Below are 23,200 nucleotides of genomic sequence, written 5' to 3' on the forward strand. Positions count from 1 at the left end.
GCTGAGCAGACCCGGAGCCGGGCGCCGGGCGCCGCGCGCGGCGCGGGGACGGCCTCTCGGCGCCCGCGGGGCGGGGCCAGCGCACGCCCCTCCCCAGCCCGCCCGCCGCGCCCCCCCGCCCCGCCCCGCCCGCCCACGTCACGCAGCCGCCCCTCCCGCGCCTGCGCGGCCGCGCGCCCAACCCGCTCCAGCCGCCGCGCATCCTCGCCCCGCGCCCCGCGCCCCGCGCCCCGCTCCGCACCCGGCCCGGCGCCCCGCGCCCCTCGCGGCGGGCGGCGCGGCCATGAGGCTCCGGGGACGCGATCCTCGCGCCTCCCCCTCCTCCAGCGCTGGGGTCGGCGACGCGCGGCGGCAGGCGCCCCCGGGGCGGAACCCTTTCGTGCACGAGCTGCGTTTGGGCGCCCTGCAGAAGGCCCAGGTGGGTGTCCGCCGGGAGCCCAGGCCGCCCCGGGCCCGGGGCCGCGCCGAGGCTCGGGGATGCGCGGCCGGAGGGGGCCGGGAGGGGGACCTTGGGCGCGGCCCAGCTGAGCGCTCCCCGGGGCCTGCGACCGCCACCCTTCCCTGCGACCCGCAGCGCTCATCCCCCGCCGTCCGCGCCCCATCCCCGGTTCCCGCCGCCAGCTCCCAGAACCTGGCTCCGCATCCTCTTTCCGCAGGTCCCCACACCCGGCTCGTCCCCCTTTCCCCGATCCCTGGACCACCCCCCCCACCCCCGCCTATCCATTTTCCCTAGCCCCTGCATCCCGGCCTCGGAGCCACTCCCCGGTGGATGGGCGCCGCGCGGTCCCTGGTCCGGGCGCCCATTCCCGCCGTGTGCAGGCCCCGCGCCGAACCGCAGCGGCCCCCTCTGGATGTGCGTTTGTCACTTGATGCGCTTCGTGTGTGGGGACCTCGCTGGTCCCCAGAATCAGTGCAGCAGCGGTGGGGGCGGGCTCTGGGGTCCTGGGGTAACGGCAGAGGGCTTTTGGGGGGTTTCCGGCCCGCCCCGTTTCAAGTTGTTCTGGGGGATCCTGGTGCTTATCTAGGGCCTGAATCGGTTACACACAAGCAGGTCCCGCCTGGTGAACAGTCCAGGCGCCTGCTTTCGGGCATGCTCTGTCTGTGGGATGCTCTAGCCCTGACTGGGAGGCGCTCGGGGGCGCCCCTCTCCATCTGTCCTGCCTTCCGCTGTCCCTGACCTGGCGGGCTGCTTCTCTGCCCTGGTGGGACCCCTGAGTGGACCGCGCCGACTCTGCTTGTGAGCTTGTGAGCCTCTGTAGGACTGCCCACAGGCCGGCCTGTCTGTGACTCCAGAACTACCTGTAGGAGGAGCAGAGAGTTCCTGGTTCTCCCAGGTGGTCTAGCCCATGGGGAGCACACCTCCGTCTGTGACAGAGCTTTTTGTAGGGAGATCGAGGTTTTTAACGTGTAGAGTGATTCATCTGAAGTAATGTTAAAGCGAAAAGTTCTTGAAGTCAGTCTACGGTTGTCATTTCCCTGGACGCCTGCCTTTTTCTCTAAGTGCCAACTCAGCGGGCCTGGGCCCCGGAGGCCCACCCTGGCCCTTCTCGCCGCACGTGGCTGAGGTCAGGGAAGAGCAGGCGGGCCGTGTTCTCACCACCGGGCAGGGCAGGGATCCTTTGCACGTCCCTGGTCGCCAGGCAGCGTTGGGGCCGAGTCCATGTTTCTGTCTAGAGGCCTTTGGCACCAGGCCTGACGCGGGGTGTGCAGTCGTGGACTGTCCCCGTGCCAGTCCGCAGGAACGTTTTGCTTTTTGCCAGCAGCATCCTGCACAGCTTCTCCCCTTCGTGTGCTTAGTTTGCAGAGCCGACTGGCCTGTCCACGCAAGGGCAGCCTTCCTCTCAAAATCAGCACATAAACGGATCCCTCAATGTCCGAGACGATCCGGGGCCACTCGGAAGCTCGCCTCCCTTCATCCTGAGTTGGGATTGACCAGTCCGGTGCCTGTGTTTACCTGTTGGCCTTTGCTGGGGGGGAGGGGCTAGCGCCTGTCTGGGGATTAACGACCCCTGGGCCCATCTGTCATTTAACGGCAGATTTAGTGAGGAGCTTAAGCATCTCTTGGGACAGAAACCAGCAAGTTGAGATCCAAGAGCTGCGACTCGTGGGCCGTCGGGCCTGCGCGTGGAGATGGTGCTGCTTCGCAGTTGGGCAGCGGTCTCCTGTTCCCCCTGGGTTTGGGAACTTCCCGCTGGAAGCCCCAGGTCGAGTGCACCCCGCAGCTCTGGTGCTTCCCCATTTCTGAGCCCCTGCACTGGTGTCACAGAGAGTTTACTTCCTGGACGGCAGCCTGGTTTCCCGAACACCCTGGAACTGGGCCCCAGGGGTCACCAGGAGGGTAAGTCCAGGGACAGGCCTGTCCAGGGGGCCTGCGTGCAGCCTGATCACCCAGAAGCAGGTGGTCTTGGTCTGGTGACAGAGCAACAGCAGGTACCTGGGGGCTCGTCTGGATGCAGCCTTAGTTAGGGGGGCTCTCAGGGAGGGGGCAGGGATGCTCCCCGGCCGCTCACGAGGAGAAGTCTGATTCACATCTGTGGTTGCCCTGCTGCCCTGCCCCCACAGGCACACAGACCAGGCCCCACCCTCTCCCCCACGTCTGGGTGCTCCTTGCACCCACCCTGGGCAGCCCTTCATCCAGCCCCTCCTGGGACCCCCAGGCCCTGCCTGGTGGGGCAGGGAGGATGGGTGAATGGAGGTGGCCTGGCCCGAAGCCCATGTTCTCGGGGGGCTGGCAATACCACAGCTGGGAGCGGATGCTGGGGGCCTCCGAGAGCGCGAGTGTCCCAGGGCAGGACCAGGCTCAGCCCGAGGCCCCTGTCACCTTCTGACGGCCAGGAGCACAGCCCTGGGACCCAGGCAGGTGAACAGCCAGGCCGTGTTCCCGCATCCAGGCGGGGGGCCGAGGCCCAGGCCCCGTGCTGTCCCTGGACTCCAGGCCACGTGGGCTGGCTCTGGGTGGATGTCTGACCTACCCGCTTTCTCCTCCGACCCGCCGGGAGCCTCCTGTGACCCGAGCGTCATCTTCTGGAAGGGTCCGCAAGTGAAACTGAGCTGTGGTTAATGATGGGGACTGAGAAGGGGGTTCAGGGTGGTGGGCCTCCTCTGCTCTTTCTGTTTTTAAATATTTATTTGGCTGTGCTGGGTCTTGGTTGCAGCCCGTGGGATCATGTTCCCCCCCAGGGATGGAACCCGGGCCCCCTGCGTGGGGAGTGTGGAATCTTAGCCTCTGGACCACCAGGGAAGTCCCGGGGCTTTTCCCTAATCACGCTCTTCTGTCCTGGTAACACGCACGTGGACACGGTTTTCTCTTACCCCCGCTCTCATCTCTAAGCATGGAGCTAAGCACAGTCAGCCTCACTCCTCATTGATAAAGCAGGATTTTGTCCCCCAGAGCGGACCCTGCCCGCCCGTCCCCGCAGGCAGGCCCGTCCGAGGCAGTGCCCAGGGGTCTTGGCAGGGCCCCCACAAGCCCCTGTCACCCGGCTGGACCCTGCCCCCCGCCCCGGGGCTGTCACCACACGGACAGGACGGGGCCCCCCGCCCCGGGGCCGTCACCACACGGACAGAACGGGGCCCCCCGCCCCGGGGCCGTCACCACACGGACAGAACGGGGCCCCCCGCCCCGGGGCTGTCACCACACGGACAGAACAGGGCCCCCCCCCCCCCGGGGTCGTCAGCACACGGACAGGACGGGGCCCCCCCCCCCCGGGGTCGTCACCACACGGACAGGACGGGGCCCCCCCCCCGGGGTCGTCAGCACACGGACAGAACAGGGCCCCCCCCCCCCCCCGGGGTCGTCACCACACAGATGGGACAACGGCCCCTGTCCCCAGCGGCCAGGCCCGAGCGGAGTCCTCGTGGGTTCGCTGTGGCCTCAGGGCGGGGCTTTCTGTGTCCCATAAATCCCTGACTCGGTGTGAGTTACTCTGAAAGGAGCCCAGAGGCAGTGTGTGTCTGGAAACCCCTTGTTGAGACGTGGTGTGGCTGTGCTCCCCTGAAGCCCGCCTCGCCGCCCAAACGTTCATGCAGGTTCACAGTGTTTTGCTCATTCACACACGACTCTAAGTTTTAACCACCTTCCAGCCTGTGAGCCAGTGTGTGTGTGTGTGTGTGTCTGTGTTTGTGTGTCTGTGTGTCTGTAACCGTGGCTGAGCGCCCCCCTCACTGCGATCTCGGCCTCCCACCTCTGGGCCTCCCTCCTTGGGCACCGTGTCCTTTGCGGTGCTCTGCAGGGGTCCTGGGCAGGGGGGCATGTCCGGTGGTCTGGGGCCTTAACAGTCCCCGTTTCATCTCAGAGCCGGAGGAGTGACTTTTTTTTTCTTTTTTTTAATATGTTTGTTTATTTTAATTGGAGGCTGATTACTTTACAATACTGTAGCGGTCTTGCCATACATCAACATGAACCCGCCACAGGTGTACACATGACTTCTTTTCTGTAAAAAGTTAGTTGCCACTCTAGAGTTGTTTAAACACATTTTTCTGGACCTTCCCATCCCTGGGGGTGGGGCACACAGCTGGGCTTCGCCGTGGGGGGCTGCACTTGGGGTCCCGAGGTCTGGAGCGGGAGGACGGGCCACCCAGCGGGCCCCAACCCCAGCCACCCTCGGAGCCCACGCTAGCAGAGCAGCCTTGGTGCCAGGACCGCAGGGTGCTGCCAGGCTGGGCCAGCCTTAGGTGGGGGCCTCTCCTCTGGGGCTCCGTTTGCCCCCCTGGCCAGCCCCGGAGGACGGCAGTCCCTCGTCCAGAGCAGGTGGCATGAGCCCTCTCCGTAGCAGTGGGTGTTTCTCCCCAGCGGGGAGTCCCTGTCACCGCTGTACCTGCGCCTCTCAGCCTGACCCCGCCCCGGGCCCACCGGGCCCTCCAGCTGGACGCCTGTCCCCCTCCCACCAGCTCCCTTCATGTTGCTGGTCGGGGGGCCTGTGGTCACCCAGCGTGGAGCGGCTGTGTGGGACACGGGAACCCCCCCAGTTTCCCCACTGTCCCCAGAGGATTGACCGCCTGGCCGGGGGACAGACTGCCCGAACACCTCTCTCCTCCCGCGCCCGTGACCAGGGCCGCAGTGTGCCCCGTGGGCGCGGCGCTGCCTGCAGCCAAGGGGGCAGAGTGGGGACGTTAGGTGGGGGGTCCTGTCTGCTACTGGGGAATTCCCCGCCTGGGGGTCCCGCCGCTGCGATCAGAGCCAGGATGTGGTTGGGGGAAACTCCTTGCATTTAGAGGGTGGGGACAGGATGTGGGCCTGAACCCAGAAATTTGGTTCAGGGCCTCTCCAGCCTGTGGGGGTGGGGTTGAGCTGGGAGGTTCAGTGGAGGGGGCTCCCGGTACCTGAGGGTGGGTTGGTGTAGGAGGTGCCCAGCTGGGAGCCCCGGCCCCCCCCCCGCCCTTCTGCTCTGGGCAGGTATTTGCTAAACAGGTGAAACCTGCAGGAAATGCTGCAGGTCTTGAACTTCGAGATTCTTTTACTCAAACCCTGCAGTAAAGGGCCCTGTGGAGCAGGCATGTCCCGCACCCCCCAGCGTGGCCTGGCTCTGGGCGGCTCTGAGGTGGGGGTGGGGGCTGGTCCAAGCTTGTCAGGCCCCTCCTCTGCAGGCGGCCCTGCTGCTGGGCTCTCTCCGCACCACCCTCCCCACCCCCCATTCCCATGGCGCCTGCTGTTGCTGGCCACCCGCCAGGGCACCCGCTTCAGACCGTGAACGTGTGGAAGGCGTGTCCTTAGAGCCCCAAGGGCAGGGCTCCCGGGACACTGCCAGGGCCTTGCAGGTTGGTAACTATGGCCTCTGGCACTCAGACCCTGAGGTGCCTCAGCTGCCCCCAGTCCCCTGCTCCTGTCCCCCCAGGGAGACGATCCCTGAGGCGGTGGGGCACCCGGAGCCCGAGCTTCTGACCTGTCTGTAAGAAGTGTGGCCTCCTGCGTCCATTTCTGCAGGTGAGGTGCTCAGGACCGTGGACTTGCTATTCCAGGATGTCCCAGCCCCACCGGCCAGCTGCCTATGGAAGCAGCTCAGTGGCTGCTGCATCTCTGAGCCCCGTCTCTGGGGGACCGTCGGGCCCAGGAAGCCATCTTCCTGGGCACAGGCAATGCTGGGCTCGGGGGACCGGGCAGCCGCAGGAGGGCTCCAGCCTGGGGTTGGCTTCCCTGCAAATGTCACGCCCAAAGGGGACAGGGGCTGAGGTCACAGTCACCAGGACCCCGGGACATGGGTCCTGAGAACCCAAAGGAGCTGAGATTTTGTACAAAACTTGAGTGAGTTGGGAGAGCAAGAAGGCCTGAGAGGTTGCAGGCAGAGCCTGGAGGCCAGCCTGGTGGCCGCCCTGCCCACCCACTGGCCCACCTGCTCCTCCAGGCCCAGCCCCACGTGGTGAGCTCTCCCCTTGCTCCTCACATGCTTCCTTCCGTCTTTGCTTAAATCCTACCCACTATAATTCTAGAGGCCTTTCTCAGCTGCCCTGGAGATGTGGAGTCCACGTGGCAGGCTGCTGGCTCGCAGTGCCTGAGGGTTCGCCCCCACACGGGCTCCTGTGTCCCGAGGGCTCTGCCGGCCCAGCCATGCCTCCAGCGCTGCCGTCTCTGCTGCAGTCCCCCGGAGGGCCCCAGTGGTCCCACCACGCTGACCACAGGCCCTGGTGTTGCTTTCCTGACTCCTTCCCCTGTGGACCATGGGCCCCGCTGCCCCCGGCTGCCTACAGGGTCCAGGAACTCAGGACCTGTACGCGCTGGCCCTCTGAAACCATCGTTGTGGGGGCCGTGGGCCAGAAGGGCAGGATCGGCAAATGTGAAGGTGTGACCCTCCCGCCCCCTGCCCCAGACCGGTGGCCTTGCAGAGTCTCAGACTTAGGGGTCTGATCCCCCAGGTGTGAGGACCAGGGCTGCCCCTCCACGACCCCGCCGTCAGCTGCCATGTGCCAGGAGTGGTGCTTGTGGTCATCCGGGAAAGTCGCTCTGTGGTTTTCTCTCCTGTGGGACAGGTTTGTAAACTTGGTGAATTACTGAAACACACCCGTTCTATGGAAGCCTGCAGCCTCGGCGATCCGCGCTAAGATTTGAGTTGAAAGCTCTTGAATAGAGTGACTGGGATGGTGGGGAAGTTGAGCCTGCCTGACGGTTTGAAAGAAAAAATAGCTCTTTTAGAAAAGCTATATTTAATTTTAGATTTGAGTGGGAGCACTCAGAAGAAACAGCTTCTGTACGCAGTCAGCATGGGCTCTGAGAGGAGAGTTTTCCCAAGTGGAGACACAGGTTATCCCCGTAGACACACAACGGGGAGGAAAGTCCAAGGTCAGAAGACACTCACACGTTAGTAAGAAAAAGACAGTGAACCCGGTGTGAATTTGGGCACAGGATTTCCCTCAATGCCAGACCCCAGAGGAAGCCCAGATCCCAGCAAGCATAAGGTGCCCCCTTGTCAGGGGGTGGGACCGGGATCTCTGGAGCCCAGCGGCCCTCCCAGCGGCCCTCACTCACTACTGACCCTGGGCCTCTGGCCACACGCAGCGTGTTGTCCGACAGCAGAGAGGAGCCTTACTTTGCAGTCAGGCGTGTGTGATGAGGTGCAGCCCACAGCCTGGGTTCTGACGGCCAGCTCTTCCTGTTTCACTCTGCTTTCACGTTTGAACTACTTGAGCTACTTGTGAGAAGGACAGCTTGTTTGCTATTTGAAGACAGTGTACGGTTTGGACCGGAAGGCGTTTTACCTTTAATAAAGGTGTTTTTGCAGATGGGGCAAGCGGAGGGGAGGTGTCTCCAGGTCGGTTGGCTGGGTTTGCACCTCACTGCTGGGTCCCCACTGGTGCTCCTCCTTTGCTGCTGTGAATTCAGGGGCCTGGGGCTGGGCAGTGCCAGCTGGGGGGGGCCCATGGGACGGTCACTCACCGTGCCCCTCTCAGGAGAAAACAGGTTAGGTAGACGTGTCGCTTTTTTCTCACTGCTGCACATGAGTGTTTCCCCAAGGCTTTGCCCACCTCCTGCCCCGCAAGGCTGGGGTGCGGCCCCGCTGCCAGGACATCAGTGTTGCCTTGGCACTTTTAGTGTCTTCTGTCCACTCTGAATCAGGAGTCTCAAAGACAGCCGGCTTTATCGTTTTTGATTTGATTTTTAATATAAAGTGAAAGTGTTAGTCTCTTAGTTGTGTCTGACTCTTTCCAACCCCATGGACTGTAGCCCACCAGGCTCCACTGTCCATGGAATTCTCCAGGCGAGAAGACTGGAGTGAGTAGCCATTCTCTTCTCCAGGGGATCTTCTCAACCCAGGGATTGAACCCGGCTCTCCTGCATGCAGGCACATTGTTTACCGTCTGAGCCACCAGGGAAGCTCTTTTTATTATAAGTGACAGCAAAAAAAAGAGGTGGATTTCCAGATAAGGCTCATGTGTTTGTCCTGCGTGCCTCAGAGATCTTTCTGCAGAATTCGTGAGTCTTGTATCTAATCTGCTCCTCGCGGGACAGCCTGGAGGTGCCCACGACCAGCTCCTGGGGAAGTGCACGGCCAGCCCCGGAATCCACAGCTCCCTCGCCTTCAGCGCTGACCCCTGACCCCTGGTCAGGTCTGGGTGACCTCTGCCCAGACCACAGCCCATCCGTGTGGCAGGTGGAAGGTGACTCCTCCGGTGTTTGGAGAAGGGCAGGGGCCAGGGGTCTGGCCCCTTACACTCTGGGGGTCTGGCACGGCCCTTCTCTGGAGCTGATGGGTGTTGGGGTTGGGAGCCCCTGTGGCGCTTTGGGGAAGGCATCCCCTGGGGAGGTACCAAGATGGGGGAGGGGACCTGGGGCCTGAGGCTGACCGCAGCCTTGTGTGCAGGGTGGGGAGGGGGCCTGGGCTGCACCTTGGGGTGGGGGCATGCCGATTCTGAATTTGGGGGCGGAGCTGGGAGGAGTAGGAAAGAAAGGTATTAAATATGATGCCCAGGTGTGTGTCTGAGGAGCCGGCGGGGAGTTGGGGGGTGCCTAGGATGCTGGTTTGGGGCGGGTTTCCAGTGACCCCATTGATGCCGCTGGAGCCCAGGGCAGCTGGGACGGCAGTGTAGGGGTGTGGAGCCCATCAGGCCCACCCTGTCCTGGACATGCCAGTGCTTGCTGGAGGGGGCGGGTCCTGTTCTGGGCTCCGCCGGCGGCCCCTCCTCCCCAGGGAGGCCCCTCCTTCCCCCTGCCGCTCCTCAGACCCTGGCTTGTCTCTGACTAGCCTCCCCAGCTGGCCTCAGTTTCCCTGCCCGTCGGAGCCCACGCACTGTGGGTGCTTAACCATGAGGGTGGCCCACACTCTGCCTGCCTGGAAAACCCACCTCTGAGCCCCGCTGCCCCTGCGGCCTGCAGCCTGGGTGGGGGCCAAGCCTGCTTGCCTGCGTCGCGCACGTGGTGCCCTCACCGTGTGGGAGCGGGGGACTGACTGGGGTCTCCCGGCGCCCGTGCCCTGGGGTCCTGGCCTCCTCCCGGACTGGGGAGACCACGGATCAGGACGGCTTCTGTCCCCCGCGCCTTGGAGCCAAGCACCCGGCGGCGGGCGCAGCCCCGGGATAGTTACAATGATGCGCGGCCCGGGTCCTGTGCCGCCTGTGCGGGCAGCCCCCATCCAGACACCTCCACCTGCCCGCCCAGGCCCCGGCCACCCCCATTCACCCACCTCCACCTGCCCGCCCAGGGCCCCCGGCCACCCCCATTCATCCACCTCCACCTGCCCGCCCAGGGCCCCCCCGGCCAGGAGGGGTTGGTGCCCTCTCTGCTTGTCCACTGAGGTCTGCTGTCCTTGTGAACACCAGTCCAGGTGTGAAGCCATCCAGCTGGCTTGCAGAGGTCGGTCCTGTTTGTCTCTTACCCGTTCCCCCAAGTGTCACATCAGGGGGTGTCCCCGAGGCCCATGCAGCTGGTGGCTCCTCCCCAGGCTGGTCCCTGGCAGCCACCATGCAGGTGGCGTTCGGTGCACCTGGCCAGGTGCCACCCCGAGATCTCACCTGCTGCACAAAGGCCCCAAAGTCCTCAAGGTTCCTGGAGCCCCAGGAACACGTGGACCCTGGCGGCGGCTGTGGCCCCAGCTCAGCGCTTGGCGTCCACAGCCAGGCCGCATGAGTCAGGGCCGGCATGTCTGTGGTCCACACCCGCCTGTTGGCTCGCGGACCTGACCCACCGCCCGAGGATGGTTTGTGGTGACCACGGGCAGATCGAGTGCCCGGCACGTCTGCTTCTGTTTCTGTCACGTGCTGCTCAGAACCACTGAGTGCGGAGGGCCGGGGACGTGAGCCGAGTGCCAGTGTCCACGGCCAGCGGGCCCACGTGTGGTCTCGCTGATGTTTTCCTCTCATCCTGGGAGGAGTGAGTGCATTTCCCTCCAGCCTCTTGGAGGTGCGTTTCCCTTGGGATGGCGGGATTTCCCTGCACGGCCATGGCGCTGGGTGGGAAGAGGCCTTTGGGAGAGTCTGCTGTGCCCACGGTCAGCACACGGACCACCGTCTGGGGCGGCGCTGGCCCCCCGTGCGTCCGGCCCACGCGTGTCCTGTCTGGGGTCCCCAGGGTGGGGGGCAGGCGCTGGAGGACACAGGCCGCAGGGCGCCCTGGGGCCCGTCCTCCCCGGGACAGGGCGCGGGCCTCTGCAGAGCTCTTGGCTCTTCAATAGCACGCAGGTGCCTCCACGCTGGTTGTGAAACACAAGGCACTTGGGCCGGTTGCACCTGGGTGATGCCAGTGACCCCGGTGGCCTGGGTGGGGCGGGGAGTGCTTGCCGGGCAGGTCTGAGCCTGGCGTCGGACCGCGGGTGCTGCACGTGGAGCACTCCAGACCCGTGGGCTCCACACGCTCGCTGTGAGCTGGAGAGCATTTTCCGTCCAGAACGAGCATTGCCATTTTCATGGTTCTTACCACGAGACGTTTTAAACACAGCCAGTGTTTTTGCTTGGGCGAGCGGATGGAAGCACCGCAGGGGAGTGGCTTCAACAGCAGGAGTTCATCCGTCCGCTCTCGAGGCGGAAGCAGAGACTGTCGCCTGGGCGCAGCGCTCAGCTGTCTTCCCGGGTCCTCATGCGGCTGCCCCTCCGTGCGCGGCCCCTCCGTGCGCGTCCCCTCCGTGCGCATCTGCGTCCTGCTTGCCAGTCACGTGAAGTTAGGGCCGCCCCCGTGACCTTGTTTGACTTAATCTCTTCTTTAAAGACCGAGCTCCAAAGACTGTCACATTGTAAGGTGCTGGGACTCACAGCTCAGCCCCTAACACCCCCCACCTCCACAGCCCCCCCGATGGCCTTTCTGGACCCACTGACCGCCCCCCCTCCGCGTCCCCTTCCAGCAGTGATCTTGAAGCAGTGCCCAGATGTCATCATTGAGCCCGTAAAGATCCCGTGTGTATCTGCATCTCAAGGACAAGGACATCTAGCGGCCACCATGCAGGCTGTGTCGCCCTTGAAGGCACAGTCCGCTCCTTGGCACTGGGGGCGGGCGCTGGGTTCGGCCATCAAGTGCCGGGTTCTGGGTCTTGGCTGCGTCTGCACCCGCCAGCACCCGCACGCACACTCTGACCAGAGGGTTTGATTTTTATCTCGCACCGAGTTTGGGGTGTCTGTGTTTGCTGGTGTGTCCTGTCTTCCGTGTCTTCTGGAAGCTGGTGGCCTGACCTAGAACTGGAGGGCTTCCGTTTCTGTCAGGCTATGGGCTGGTCTGGAGGGAGGGCTCTGGATGCCCATGCCAGCCCCTCGCGGGCACGTCTGCAGACACGCCCCTTGGCTGGTGCCACAATCAGAAATGAGTCTTCTAGAGTCGTGCAGAGGCCGTTGGTGCGGCTGGGGTGCATGTGTGTGGACGTGGGCGTGTGCCTGTGTGGTCCCCCACACGTGGACTGTCCCTGCGGCTGCACATGCGTGGAGCCCTGGGTCCTTTTGGTGGGAAGTGGGCGCCGGGCTTGGACAGATCACTACTGGGACCCGCTGTGCCGGGGACTCATGGTGAAGTGTGCTGGCTGAGAGCGGGCGGCGCACCTACCGCTCTGCGTTAAACAACTGACTGACAAAATGGGCATGCTGGGAACACGCACACCCAAGTCTGTTCTTGTTGAGCCCATTTTGTTCTGTTTACACCAAAACCATTTTGTATCAGGGTGTAGCCGCTTAAGTGTTGCTCGGGTGAACAGTGAAGGGACTCAGCCATACATGTGCATGTATCCATTCTCCCCCAAACCCCGCTCCCATCCAAGCTGGTACGTAACACTGAGCAGAGTTCCATGTGCTGTACAGGCGGTCTCTGTTGGTTATCCATTTTGAATACGGCAGCGTGTACGTGACACCGGGATGGTTTCTCGTGAGCGACCTCTGACAGTTGCGCTGAGTAGCTCATCCCAGAACCGAGTGTCACCCTCACGTGGCCTCCAAGAAGGGTGACCACACCGTCGACCTGGCACGTTTGAGGATAGTGGGCTCCTGATGATGGCGGCGGGGGCGAGACTGTGGGCTGTGTCTCAGGAGGGAGGTGGGTCCCAGCTTCTCAGGAAGCCAGGCCCTTCTGCACCCCGTGAGCTCCAGAGGTGCCCGCCTCCTCCGGGCAGCCTTCACAGCCCAGCGTGCTTCCTGCCTGCCCGACCCTCCGAGGAGCCCTGGCAGGTCTACAGCTCAGGCCTCATTCCCTCTGCACCTGCCTGTCCTTGTCTGTGGGTCAGGGCTGCGTGATCACTCACACGTGTCCTCCCCCTGCTGGCTGCAGAGCTCAGACACCAGGCCCGTGTCTCTGGGGCACACAGCATGGGCACAGGGTGCATTCCCCGGGGGGCAGACATGGTCACGCGTCACGTCCATGGAGTGACCGGTGAGCCCTGTTGTGCTCAGGATGCTGTCCGCTCATTAACCTGCACCTTCAGCAGTGGCACTTGTCCCGGCTTTGGGGCTCCCCCTCCAGGCCTGCTCATCACTCCCTGTTGGTCCAGATGGACTGAGGTGCTGCCTCCGAGCCCTTGCAGCCCCAGTCCTCCAAGGCCTGGGGCGGGGCGTTGGCCACTGGTGTTCTTCCTGAGCTGCGTCGTTCCTCTCTGTCACCTGGAGGGGCAGCCGTCCTGGGCATGTCACTGTGCACCCGTGAGCGCTCTGAGCGTGATGGCCCCACGGCTCCTGTCCACCCCGCTATCTGCTTGTGCTCTGACACAGGCAGCAGCTTGAGTGCCGGGGTCCAGCCCCGGTGGATCCAGGGAGATTCGAAGGGGAGACGGCTTCGACGATCAGGATACGATAGCTTTAATTAAATATTAATTAGAGATATAAAGAGTAATAGAATAAGGATAGCTCAGTAGGAAAATTCAGTGGAGAAAAGAGGCTGAACAACTTGGTTTACGTGGAAAGCTAATAAAATTCCAAAATAAGGAATTTACGTCACCTAGCCGCAGGCGTCCTCCCATTCTCCCGAAGGAGAGGAGACACTAAGGCCTCCCCGGTCAGATCTTAGAAGCCCAGGCATAATTAGTAGGCTTGATGAGCCTCCACGTTCCAGATGGGGGTTCAGCCAGAAGGTGAGAGAAAAACGACATGGGGAGATCAGTCTTTCGAGGAACTGATCCCAATTCTTTATTTTCCAGGGTCTTTTTTATACACTGAGATGTTATACAAAAGTCACGCAGGGTCAGCAGTCCTGACTTTTATTAAAGTCAGGTGCTTCATACAGATGTATACAGAGGTCTTAGGGGTGTTACATCATCTTCTGGCCAGGGGGGCCTGCTGACAATTTATGACCCTCTCCTTGTGACAGCGATCAGTCAACACTTATTTCTCTGTTTTGTTCTTAAAACAGACGCCACCTTCCGAAGGTACCAGATAAAGTTACATTCTTATAGGGTGAGGGTGTAGTGGGTTTTAATTAAGGAAAGAATTTGCTTAGCCTAAGGTCTAATGTGATTAATATCAAGGGTTAATACTTATTTCTCTTGTATGTTAGTTATATTCATTAATGTGTATAAGGGGCAAGGGATATGGAGATGTAGCAGTAAACATTGGCTCAACAAATGAAAAACCCTCCACCAATACAATTTCTAATCAGCCTACTATACTATACTAATAGTTTTCTAACTTGTCTAAAGGACCTGTTTTTAGAAGGTTTAAAGCATCTCGTGCCTCTCACGGTTGGGAGGCTGTGAGCAATCACATGTGGCCGGACAAGCCTGTCAGGCAGGCTAGAGAACCTTCAGAGGAGTTTGTAGGTTGCAACACTCCTATCACACCCAGGAATTATTATTAACTGGAGCTCTAAGTTAACTCCTTCTCCGAAAGAGGTGGTGGGGGACAGCCCCCCATAAAGTCAGAGGTGTAGGTGAGAGCACAAAGCAGTAAAGTAGGCAGGCTCTGGTTTTGGGGGTAGATGCTCGAGAATTTCCAGGGGGACTCCTGAAGCTTGATCCAGCCTTTGCGTATGTCGAGCCTCCTTCCTCATGACCTTTGCCATGGGCGGAGCTCTTCACGCCGGCTCCCGGCACCTGAGGGTCCATTTGTGGGGACACAGGGGACTCTCCAGGGACCCAACCGTCTGCACCCTGGAGGGGCTTGCAGCCACAGGTCATAGGTGGAGCAGGCTCGCAGCGCAGTCCCTGGCGGGCCCTGGACGGTCTCCTAGACAGGCAGCCTGAGAGGCGGGGCCAGTGGCCCAGGAGGCGGGGTGTCTGCCCTCTATTTCTTTGCAACAAAGTTACAAGATAATAGTAAGGGTTCAAAAAGATATAACATTTAACCTAGATTTTAACAGAAAGGAAAGGCTATGTTTTAAAACTGCTGCTGTTGCTGCTGCTAAGTCGCTTCAGTCGCGTCCAACTCTGTGCAACCCCATAGACGGCAGCCCACCAGGCTCCCCCGTCCCTGGAACTAGTGGAGTTGAATTTAAGTACTTATAGAAAGCGCCGTTCTCCGTGTGAATTGGGGGAGATAAGGTACTTCTGAAAATAATGTTCCAGGCTCTTCCCTCAAGGAGTTAGAACAGCAGAGTAAACGCGAGTGGAAGAGAGAGGCGCCTGTGAGATCCAGAGTTCATGCGGCTGAACGGTCACAGCAGAGACGAGGGACAGACTGCACAGGCGGTTCTGTGAGCAGATTGCTAGAGGAGGGGCGAGTGTGTCCTCTCAGCCTGAAACGCCTTAGAAACACAATTCACGCGAACCGCACCCCGGGCAGCAGGGCAGGGTTCATGTAACTCCAGGCCAGCGGCTTCACGCGATGACCCTGAAGGTGAATAATGGGAAGTCCAGTGGGAAGAGCACCTGCCAAGGATCCCCAGAAACTACCTCCCAGGCGAAAACGCAGACATAACTCTGGAAGGTGGGAAAGCCAGGTAAACAATTTGAAAGCATGGGAACAGCCATCAGAAAGCTCCGTAGGAATTCTCCCAACAAGGTGGGCTGCTTTCTGGTGTGGTGTCCTCGCTGCAGGACTCCCCTGAGGACAGCAGGGTGGAGGCGGTGGCCAGGCTGGCCTTCCAAAGGCATGTCTACAGATAGACTCAGCAAGGCCTTCAGAGAGGTGCTTCCCACTGCTGGAGCCGAGGCTGTGATAGAAAAGCGTGAGTCATGAGGACTGGGTGACAGACGAGCACATCATCTCCCCGAAGGACACAGGGATGAGGTGTGGCAACGTACACCCCTTCATGTTGACCCCAGAACAGGACCCTTAGAAATCCGGGATGGGGGGCACCTTTCCACCAGCATGGTCCTGGAGCGGGACACACACCCCCGCTTCACAGGAAGCACGCCACGACGCAGCCGGAGTCGCCGCCCCTGTCCCACCCTGCGCTAAAACTGGAGGGTCGTCCTGGGGACCCCGGCCCCTGAGGGCAGGGGAGGAGAGACAGTTCAAAGTCGTGTGGTTACCGAGCACGAGTTACCATGCCTTCTTCTGTTGTTATGAAATAGCGGGGAGGTAAGGAGGTAAAGTGAAAAGGCCATTAATCTTGCAGACATCTCCTGGAAGGGCCAGCCTTGGGGAGGGCCATGTTAATTCCTTCCTTCCTGTAACCTTCCACAGGTGGGCAGGGTTCCGTGAGTCAGGCCCTTATGTATGGACAGAATCCTTTTAGTGAACAAAAGCAACAGGAAGCAAAGGTTAAAGTAATAAAACAATTCCAACGGGGAGTCAGGATTGGCTCCCAAAACAGCAGTGTGTGGAGACAGCCCACACCGGCCACGGGCAACATAGGCCACTGTGGCTGCATGGCATGTGTGATTGAGATGTGCTGTGTCTGGATCCCTGGACATGACAGGGGAGAGAGTAAAGCAGCTAATGCACACTTTGTCCTGAGTGCCTGCTCAGATGATGGAATTTCAGGGGTGTTGGCTTAAATTAACTGCTTGTTGAATTGATTTCATCACCTTTGTGTTTTTAAATGTGGCTGTAAGAAAATGTAAAATGAGTCACGTGGCTTGCGTTGTATTCCTGTGCTGGCCTTGATGGAGACCTCAGGGATCAGGGATCAGTCAGGCTGCTGGCCTGCAAGTGGCAGAGACCAGCAGGGGCGGGGGGTGGGGGCCAGCAGTGAGCTGCTCAGACCTGGCTCTCTTCCTGTCTCTTCTGTCTCCTGTGCACCAAACCTATGTATCTCATGTGTGTATTCTTGCAAATCATCAAAAACTGCACGTATTGGTCATGAGGCTCTGCGAGTCTTGAGTCTTTTCATCACTCCGCCCCCTCCCCATTTTCTAATCAGCACCCCCCCCAATTTCAAGTTCATCACAAAACTCACTGATCCTGAGCATCCCCCTCCCCCCACCATGTGGAACCAGAGCGTCTTTTGTGCTGGACCTCCCGCACAGCTGCCCATCCACTCGGCCTCCGCTGACCCTGTGGGTCCACCCTAACCAGCCCCCACAGACTTGTGGCTGTCCCCCTCTCCTGCAGGGCCTCCTCTCCCCACAAGCCTGAGACAGCCTTCCCTGCGTTCTCTGGACCAGACCTGTGGCTTTGGACACCCCATCGCTGACTTTCTGGGGCTGGGAAGTCCTCGGATCCCCCTCTCCTTGCGGTCCAAGCCCAGTCCTGGCGGCTCTGTGCCTCCCGTGGCAGGAAAAGTGTGCCCATGTGGGGGCGCTGAGAGCAGTGGGCTCCGGTGGGCTGTGTGCTGGGAGTGGGCGGGCTGTCTGCTGGGGTGGGCAGGGCTGTGCTGGGAGTGGGCAGGGCCGTCTGCTGGGAGTGGGCGGGGCCGTCTGCTGGGAGTGGGCAGGGCGCCGTCCACCAGGAGAGAGCCCCCATCTCCAGGTCGTTCCCTCGGAGGCTGCAGGAGGCACCAGGAAGGGGTTGGGCAGCTGGGGCAGGGTGGGCCTGGCATGAGGAGCCTGGGGGACAGCCCCCTGAGTGACCGTGCCCTGTCCGCAGGTGGCCGTCATGACGCTGACACTCTTCCCTGTCCGATTACTGGTCGTCCTCCTCATGATGCTGCTCGCCTGGCCCCTGGTGCTCGTGTCTTCGCTGGGACCCGCTGGGCAGGAACCGGAGCAGCCGCCGGCTTTGTGGCGGAGGTGAGTCCGTGTCTGCGGAGGCTCCGGGGTAGTGGGGGGGGTGTCCCAGGGCCGTTTCTCCGTGGCTCAGTTCTCTTCCCTGTCCCAGGCACAAGCCACCTTCCCCCTCTGCACCCCTGCTGCCCCTGCGGCTGTCCTACTCGGCGGCTCCTTCCAGGGCTCCGCGAGCCGCTTGACTGCTGTGCTGGGTCCTGAGCACAGGCTCCCGAGTGTTTCCCTGCCCCCAGCCCTCGAGGCCGCGTGTCGGCCTGCTGCCCTGGGCCTACTCTCTGCTTTTACGCCATGGATGGTGATAAACCATGGCTTCGCATAGATGGACGTGTAAATGCAGCTTAACTAAAGCTCCCAGAGGGATCCAGCAAAACCAGATGAAGTCACAGTCTTTTCTTGTGTTAAGTACCTAACGCTGTTCCTTAACTCTTTGCTGGGCTTCCCTGGTGGTTCCCCGCCTGCAGTGCCCAAGCCACAGGTTTGATACCTGGGTCGGGAAGATCCCCTGGAGGAGGAAATGACAACCCACTCCAGTCTTCTTGCCTGGAGAATCCCATGGACAGAGGAGCCTGGCGGGCTACAGTCCACAGGGTCACAAAGAGTCAGCCTGAGTGCACACACGCAAAAGCTATTCTTTAACTCTTTGCTGTTAGTGAAGGGAAACGTTGAGCCAGTGGAAGGACTTTCCTGGGCATTTTCAGTGTCTTAAAAGACACTGTTCCTGTCCTAAAACCAGGGCACTCATAATCTGCTTTGTCTACATCTCTGATCCATCCTGAGGGCCCTGGGATGGTTTATTCAAAACAGAAATGTTATTAGTTTAGTTCGGTTTTATCATTAACTAATAATAAAAATGTTACTAGTTTAGACGAGCCCACAGCCCAAACGTGCTGCCACCTGTTCTGTGAAGGAGGTTTTATTGGGATGCAGCGCTGCCCATTCATTTGTGCACCAGCCCGGGCCGCTGCTGGGCATTGAGGGTTCCTGTGGCTGAGGCCAAGGGCCCACATGGCCTCAGCTGCCTGCCGCCCCGCCTCCAAGGTCTACAGACCAGCTCAAAGCACCCCCTCTCTCCTGCTGTCTGATGGCGCCCTCAGAGGCTGCAAAACTGGCGTCCCTCCTGGGCCGTGGTTCTCCGCTGCCTGCGCGCCATGGTCAGAGCGGCGGTTACCACATGCAGGCAGAGAGAGCTGGCTACTAGGCCAGGGTTTCCTGAGCCGTGGGTGAGCACCACGCCCGGGGGGCCCCTCACCCCCTCACGGTGTTTCTCGTCCACAGACCGTCCCCAATCTCTAGTGAACCGTGGTCATTGTTCCTCCCTCGGAACCAGGGCAGGTGTGGCCAGCTCCACGGATGTGTCCCAGCACAGCTGGGTCACGGAGCCTGCCTGGTGTCACGGAGTCTCTCCAGAATGAATGAGCGGGTCCGTGAGTGAGCGAGCGGGAGGGGACAAGAGCGAATCAGAGGGTCGAGGGAGCTGGGCTTTCTACTCTCTTTGGAAATCATACTTTACCTCGAGAGGTTTTTTAACTAAAATATGAGGGAGTAGGGAGTGAAAGTCACTCAGTTGTGTCTGACTCTGCAACCCCATGGACTATGCAGTCCATGGAGCTCTCCAGGCCAGGATACTGGAGTGGGTAGCCTTTCCCTTTTTCCAGGGGATCTTCCCAACCCAGGGATGGAACCCAGGTGAATTTGGTACCAAATATATAATCAAGGAAAATAAATCCAGGCCAAAAAGGAATCAGAATTTCAGTTTCTCTGGATTAAGAACCCACAGAAAGCAGAGATTTTGTAGTTTTTACCCAGGAGGAGTGATTTGATAAAAGTGTCTTTATTCCCTGTTCCCTCCCTCTGCTCGGGCTGGGCTCCTTTCCTTCCTGTTCTCACCCATGAAGGAGGAAAGCTCGCACGGCCTCCGAGTCTGTCTTTTCACACAGGTGACCTGGGGCTCCTTGGATTTCCCTGTTCTGACTCCCTATGGCTTTTCTTGTCTGCAGTGATGCACTTGATCTCATCGGGTGATAAGTGGACCACAGCCAAGTTTAGTTTCAGCAGCCCACTTCAAAGAAGCATCGCGTGTGGTGTGTGCGTGTGTGAGTGCGGGAGAGAGAGAGGGAGAGACAGGCACACGATGTGTCCCACGTGCAGACACATGGGGTAGTTTCACGGGAGGTCTGGGCGTTCATGTCCACAGAGACTGAGTGTCGTTCTGAGTATATGTGCGCGTGTACACGAGTGTGTACACGGATGTGTACAGATGAGTGTTTGTGTGTGTGCGTGCATGCGTTTGTGTACTGGCATGTACCCCAGCAGCACGCACACCCACCTTGTGTGGCTGTGCCGTGGCCTCCATCGCCCAGGGAAGGAGTCGGCCTGTCGGGGTCAGAACCCAACCCTGAGGGGTGCCAGGCGGCCGGCAGGTCTGGGCCCCCGGCTGGGCGAGGGTGGCAGTCAGGATCACCATGGGCTTACCTCACACGTGGCTTCTTGAAGTCACCTGCATGTCCACCTGCTGTGTGAAGTCCAACCTTTACTTCCTATATTATCTTTTTCCGTTTTATGGAATTTCCAATTTTATGTTGCCTTTTATGAATAGAATGATGAGCCCTGAGCGTAGCCTCAAAATTCTCTGTCCCTGAGGTCCCGCGCCGCAGCCTGGGGGTCGCTGTCCCCAGGACCCGGGGCCCTGATCCCACCCGGTGTGCGTCCCTCCTCTGTGCTGTCTCAGGCGTGGTCTGTACTTCCTGTTTGCTTTTTCATTTTGTTTTTCATCCAAGATTTTCTGGAATGTCGGATTCTTATCTCGGAAAGAAGATACGCGGAAGGAACTCACTCTCCTTTCGTGTCTGGAAGTGTCTTTATTCTGCTCTGTGCATTGGTGGGTAGTTGGGTTAGGTGTAGAATTGACTCAGCGCTTTCGTGACATGCCGCTGACTACCTGCAGCTAGATGCTAGAAGCCCACTTGTTCCTCTCTGGAAACGTTTGAAGTCTTTGTTGTTGGAAATTTGAAAACTTTTGAAAGGAGATTGCATGAGTATTTTTTTTTTCTTAACAAAATACATTCTGGTCAGCACCTTGACATGGTGCTGGGACCTGTGCCTTCCTTCAGTCTGAGAAGCTGTTTTCTTCTTCGTGTCTCATGGTTCCGTCCTGGCTTTTTCCGGCATGTTCTGGGCGGTTCCCTCTCCATTTTCCAGCCTTTCTGGGGCGCTGGCATTTCTGCGGGAGACAACTGATTTTCACACATGCTTTCTTTTTCTTGTTCTCTGGACGATCTCAGAGCACCTGGCTCCGTAATGTACTGACGTGGGTGGGTTCTTCCACGTCTCTTCTGATGCCTGCCCTGGGGTCTCGGACCTTCCTCCTCTGCCCACACGCCTGAGTCTAAGATGTCTACAGTGTGGCGAAGGGAGGATGGTGGGGAGAGGACGGGTCCCTGCCCTTGTAGATCTGTCTCCCAGCCCTGCTCCCTGGAAAAGCTCTGCATCTCCAGTGTCACGGGTGCCCTTGCCCGTGAACAGGGGTGCTGGCACCGTCTGGGGTCGGTGTTGCCCCGACGGGCGTGGGCCGCAAGGCGCTATCCCCAACGGCCGCGTGTCTGTTGCAGGGTCGTGGACATGCTGCTCAGGGCCATCATGCACCCTGTCTGGGGTCGGTGTCGCCCCGACGGCCGTGGGCCGCAAGGCGCTGTCCCCGACGGCCGCGTGTCTGTTGCAGGGTCGTGGACATGCTGCTCAGGGCCGTCATGCGCACCATGTGGCTCGCTGGAGGCTTCCACCACGTGGCCGTGAAGGGGCGGCGGGCACCGCCCACCGAGGCCGCCATCCTCACCCTGGCTCCACACTCTTCCTACTTCGACGCCATCCCCGTCACCATGACGATGTCCTCCGTCGTGATGAAGGCAGAGAGCAGAGACATCCCCATATGGGGAAGTGAGTGACCCCCCATCCTGCTGGGGAGTGGGCCCTATCCCGCTGGGAGAGTGACCCCCATCCTGCTGGAGAGAGTGACCCCCATCCTGCTGGAGACAGTGACCCTCCATCCTGCTGGGAGAGTAGGCCCCATCCCGCTGGGGGAGTGACCCCCATCCTGCTAGAGAGAGTGACCCCCATCCTGCTGGGAGAGTGACCCCCATCCTGCTGGAGAGAGTGACCCTCCATCCTGCTGGGACAGTAGGCCCCATCCCGCTGGGGGAGAGACCCCCATCCCACTGGGGGAGTGACCCCCATCCCGCTGGAGTGACCCCCATCCCACTGGGAGAGTGACCCCCATCCCACTGGGAGAGTGACCCCCATCCCTCTGGAGAGAGTGACCCTCCATCCCGCTGGGGGAGTGGGCCCCAGCCTGCTGGGAGAGTGACCCCCATCCCGCTGGGGGAGTGACCCCCATCCCGCTGGGAGAGTGACCCCCATCCCTCTGGGAGAGTGACCCCCATCCCGCTGGGGGAGTGACCCCCATCCCGCTGGGAGAGTGACCCCCCCAGTCCCCTCATCCCTGTGGCAGGGATCAGCCCCCCGTCCTGCAGGGAGTCAGTGAGCCCCACCCCCTCAATCCTGCTGGAGGACTGCCCCCCATCGTGGTGGGAGTCCTGAGCCGCCCCCCATCCTGGGGGCACTGACACCCACCCTGCTGGCTGGTCCAGGTCGCGTGACGGCAGAGACACCTGCACGGGCCCCACCCCCGCGAACTAGGCCCTGGGCCTTGACCTCTGTGTTATGATTTCTTCTGATGTTCCTGTGATTTTCATTTTTTATTAGCACACAAGTACCCTCAACTGTGAGGTGTTACAGTGCTCCCTTAGCTCACAGAAGCACTGGAAGCTGGGGCTAGCTCAGCATCTGTCCCGGAGGGTAGTTGCTGGGCTCTACCGGTTGGTGAGCTCACCTGCCTCAATCTTCCGGGTGGTTCCACCAAACCTCCCTGTCTCCTCATGGTCCTTTTTAGCAGCGTCAGGAATAATCCATGAGGAAGGAGGAAATCATTTCAACTGCCTGAAAAAGCCAACAGGACAAAGTGTCACTGAGAGCTGCTTCGATTTTCTGAGCACTGTGGACCCAACTAGGGAGAATTGTATTCTTTTTAAAAATGTTCTCTTTTCACTTTTGTAAGACCTCCAGGAAATAAAGGTCATGAAATATTATTGTTTACAAGTTGCAAAATGCTCAGAAAAGCAGCTCACAGCCCATCTTGGGCCCAGTGAGAAGTGGCCCTAGGACAGAGCAGGTGGACACCCACTGCTGTGGCCTCACCAGCCCGGAGGGTAACCGAGTGCCACGGCCTCCGCTTGCCATCAGGTCAGAGTTTTCTCTCCTAAGAAGTATCTTCCCACCTTTAAATCCTTATTCAAGGAGCAGCCTGTTGGTTGTGGCTGTCAGCTGTGGTCGTGGGAGTCCTGAGCGTCCCCCTGCCTCACACACACACACACTTGCTGGGGGCTAAGAACAGAGTCTGTATTTCTTTTGTTTTTAACCACGCAGCTTGCAGGGCTGTAGTTCCCTGACCAGGGATTGAGCCCATGCCCTCAGCAGTGAAAGCACAGAATTCTCACCACTGGACCCCAGGGAATTCCTAAGAAGGGGGTCTCTGTTTCCTGAGTGGTGACCAAGCATCGCAGATCCTGGGGTTTAAAACAACCGAAATGCATATCCTCTCACTGTTCTGGGGGCCAGAGTGAAAGATCCAGGTGTCAGCAGGTTGGTCTTGAAGGAGAACCCGTCGCAGGCGCCCCTCCGACGTCCAGTGTTCCTGCCCTCCTGGCACACCCCGG

The 23,200-nt window shown here is 60.2% G+C and overlaps 1 protein-coding gene across 1 annotated transcript in view; it reads left to right on the forward strand.

Moving 5' to 3' along the window:
- The first annotated feature begins 211 nt into the window (after positions 1 to 211).
- The window catches only part of LPCAT1 (lysophosphatidylcholine acyltransferase 1), a 39,942-nt gene continuing 16,953 nt past the window's right edge, over positions 212 to 23,200 (forward strand). Inside the window, exons 1-3 of the mRNA XM_025270736.3 lie at positions 212 to 418; positions 17,296 to 17,438; positions 21,151 to 21,365. Of these exons, the coding sequence (XP_025126521.2) occupies positions 284 to 418; positions 17,296 to 17,438; positions 21,151 to 21,365 (493 nt within the window). The 5' untranslated portion in view covers positions 212 to 283. The remainder of the gene's footprint in view (positions 419 to 17,295; positions 17,439 to 21,150; positions 21,366 to 23,200) is intronic.

Source organism: Bubalus bubalis, chromosome 19, assembly GCF_019923935.1.
Source record: "Bubalus bubalis isolate 160015118507 breed Murrah chromosome 19, NDDB_SH_1, whole genome shotgun sequence".
NCBI classification, from domain to species: domain Eukaryota; kingdom Metazoa; phylum Chordata; class Mammalia; order Artiodactyla; family Bovidae; genus Bubalus; species Bubalus bubalis.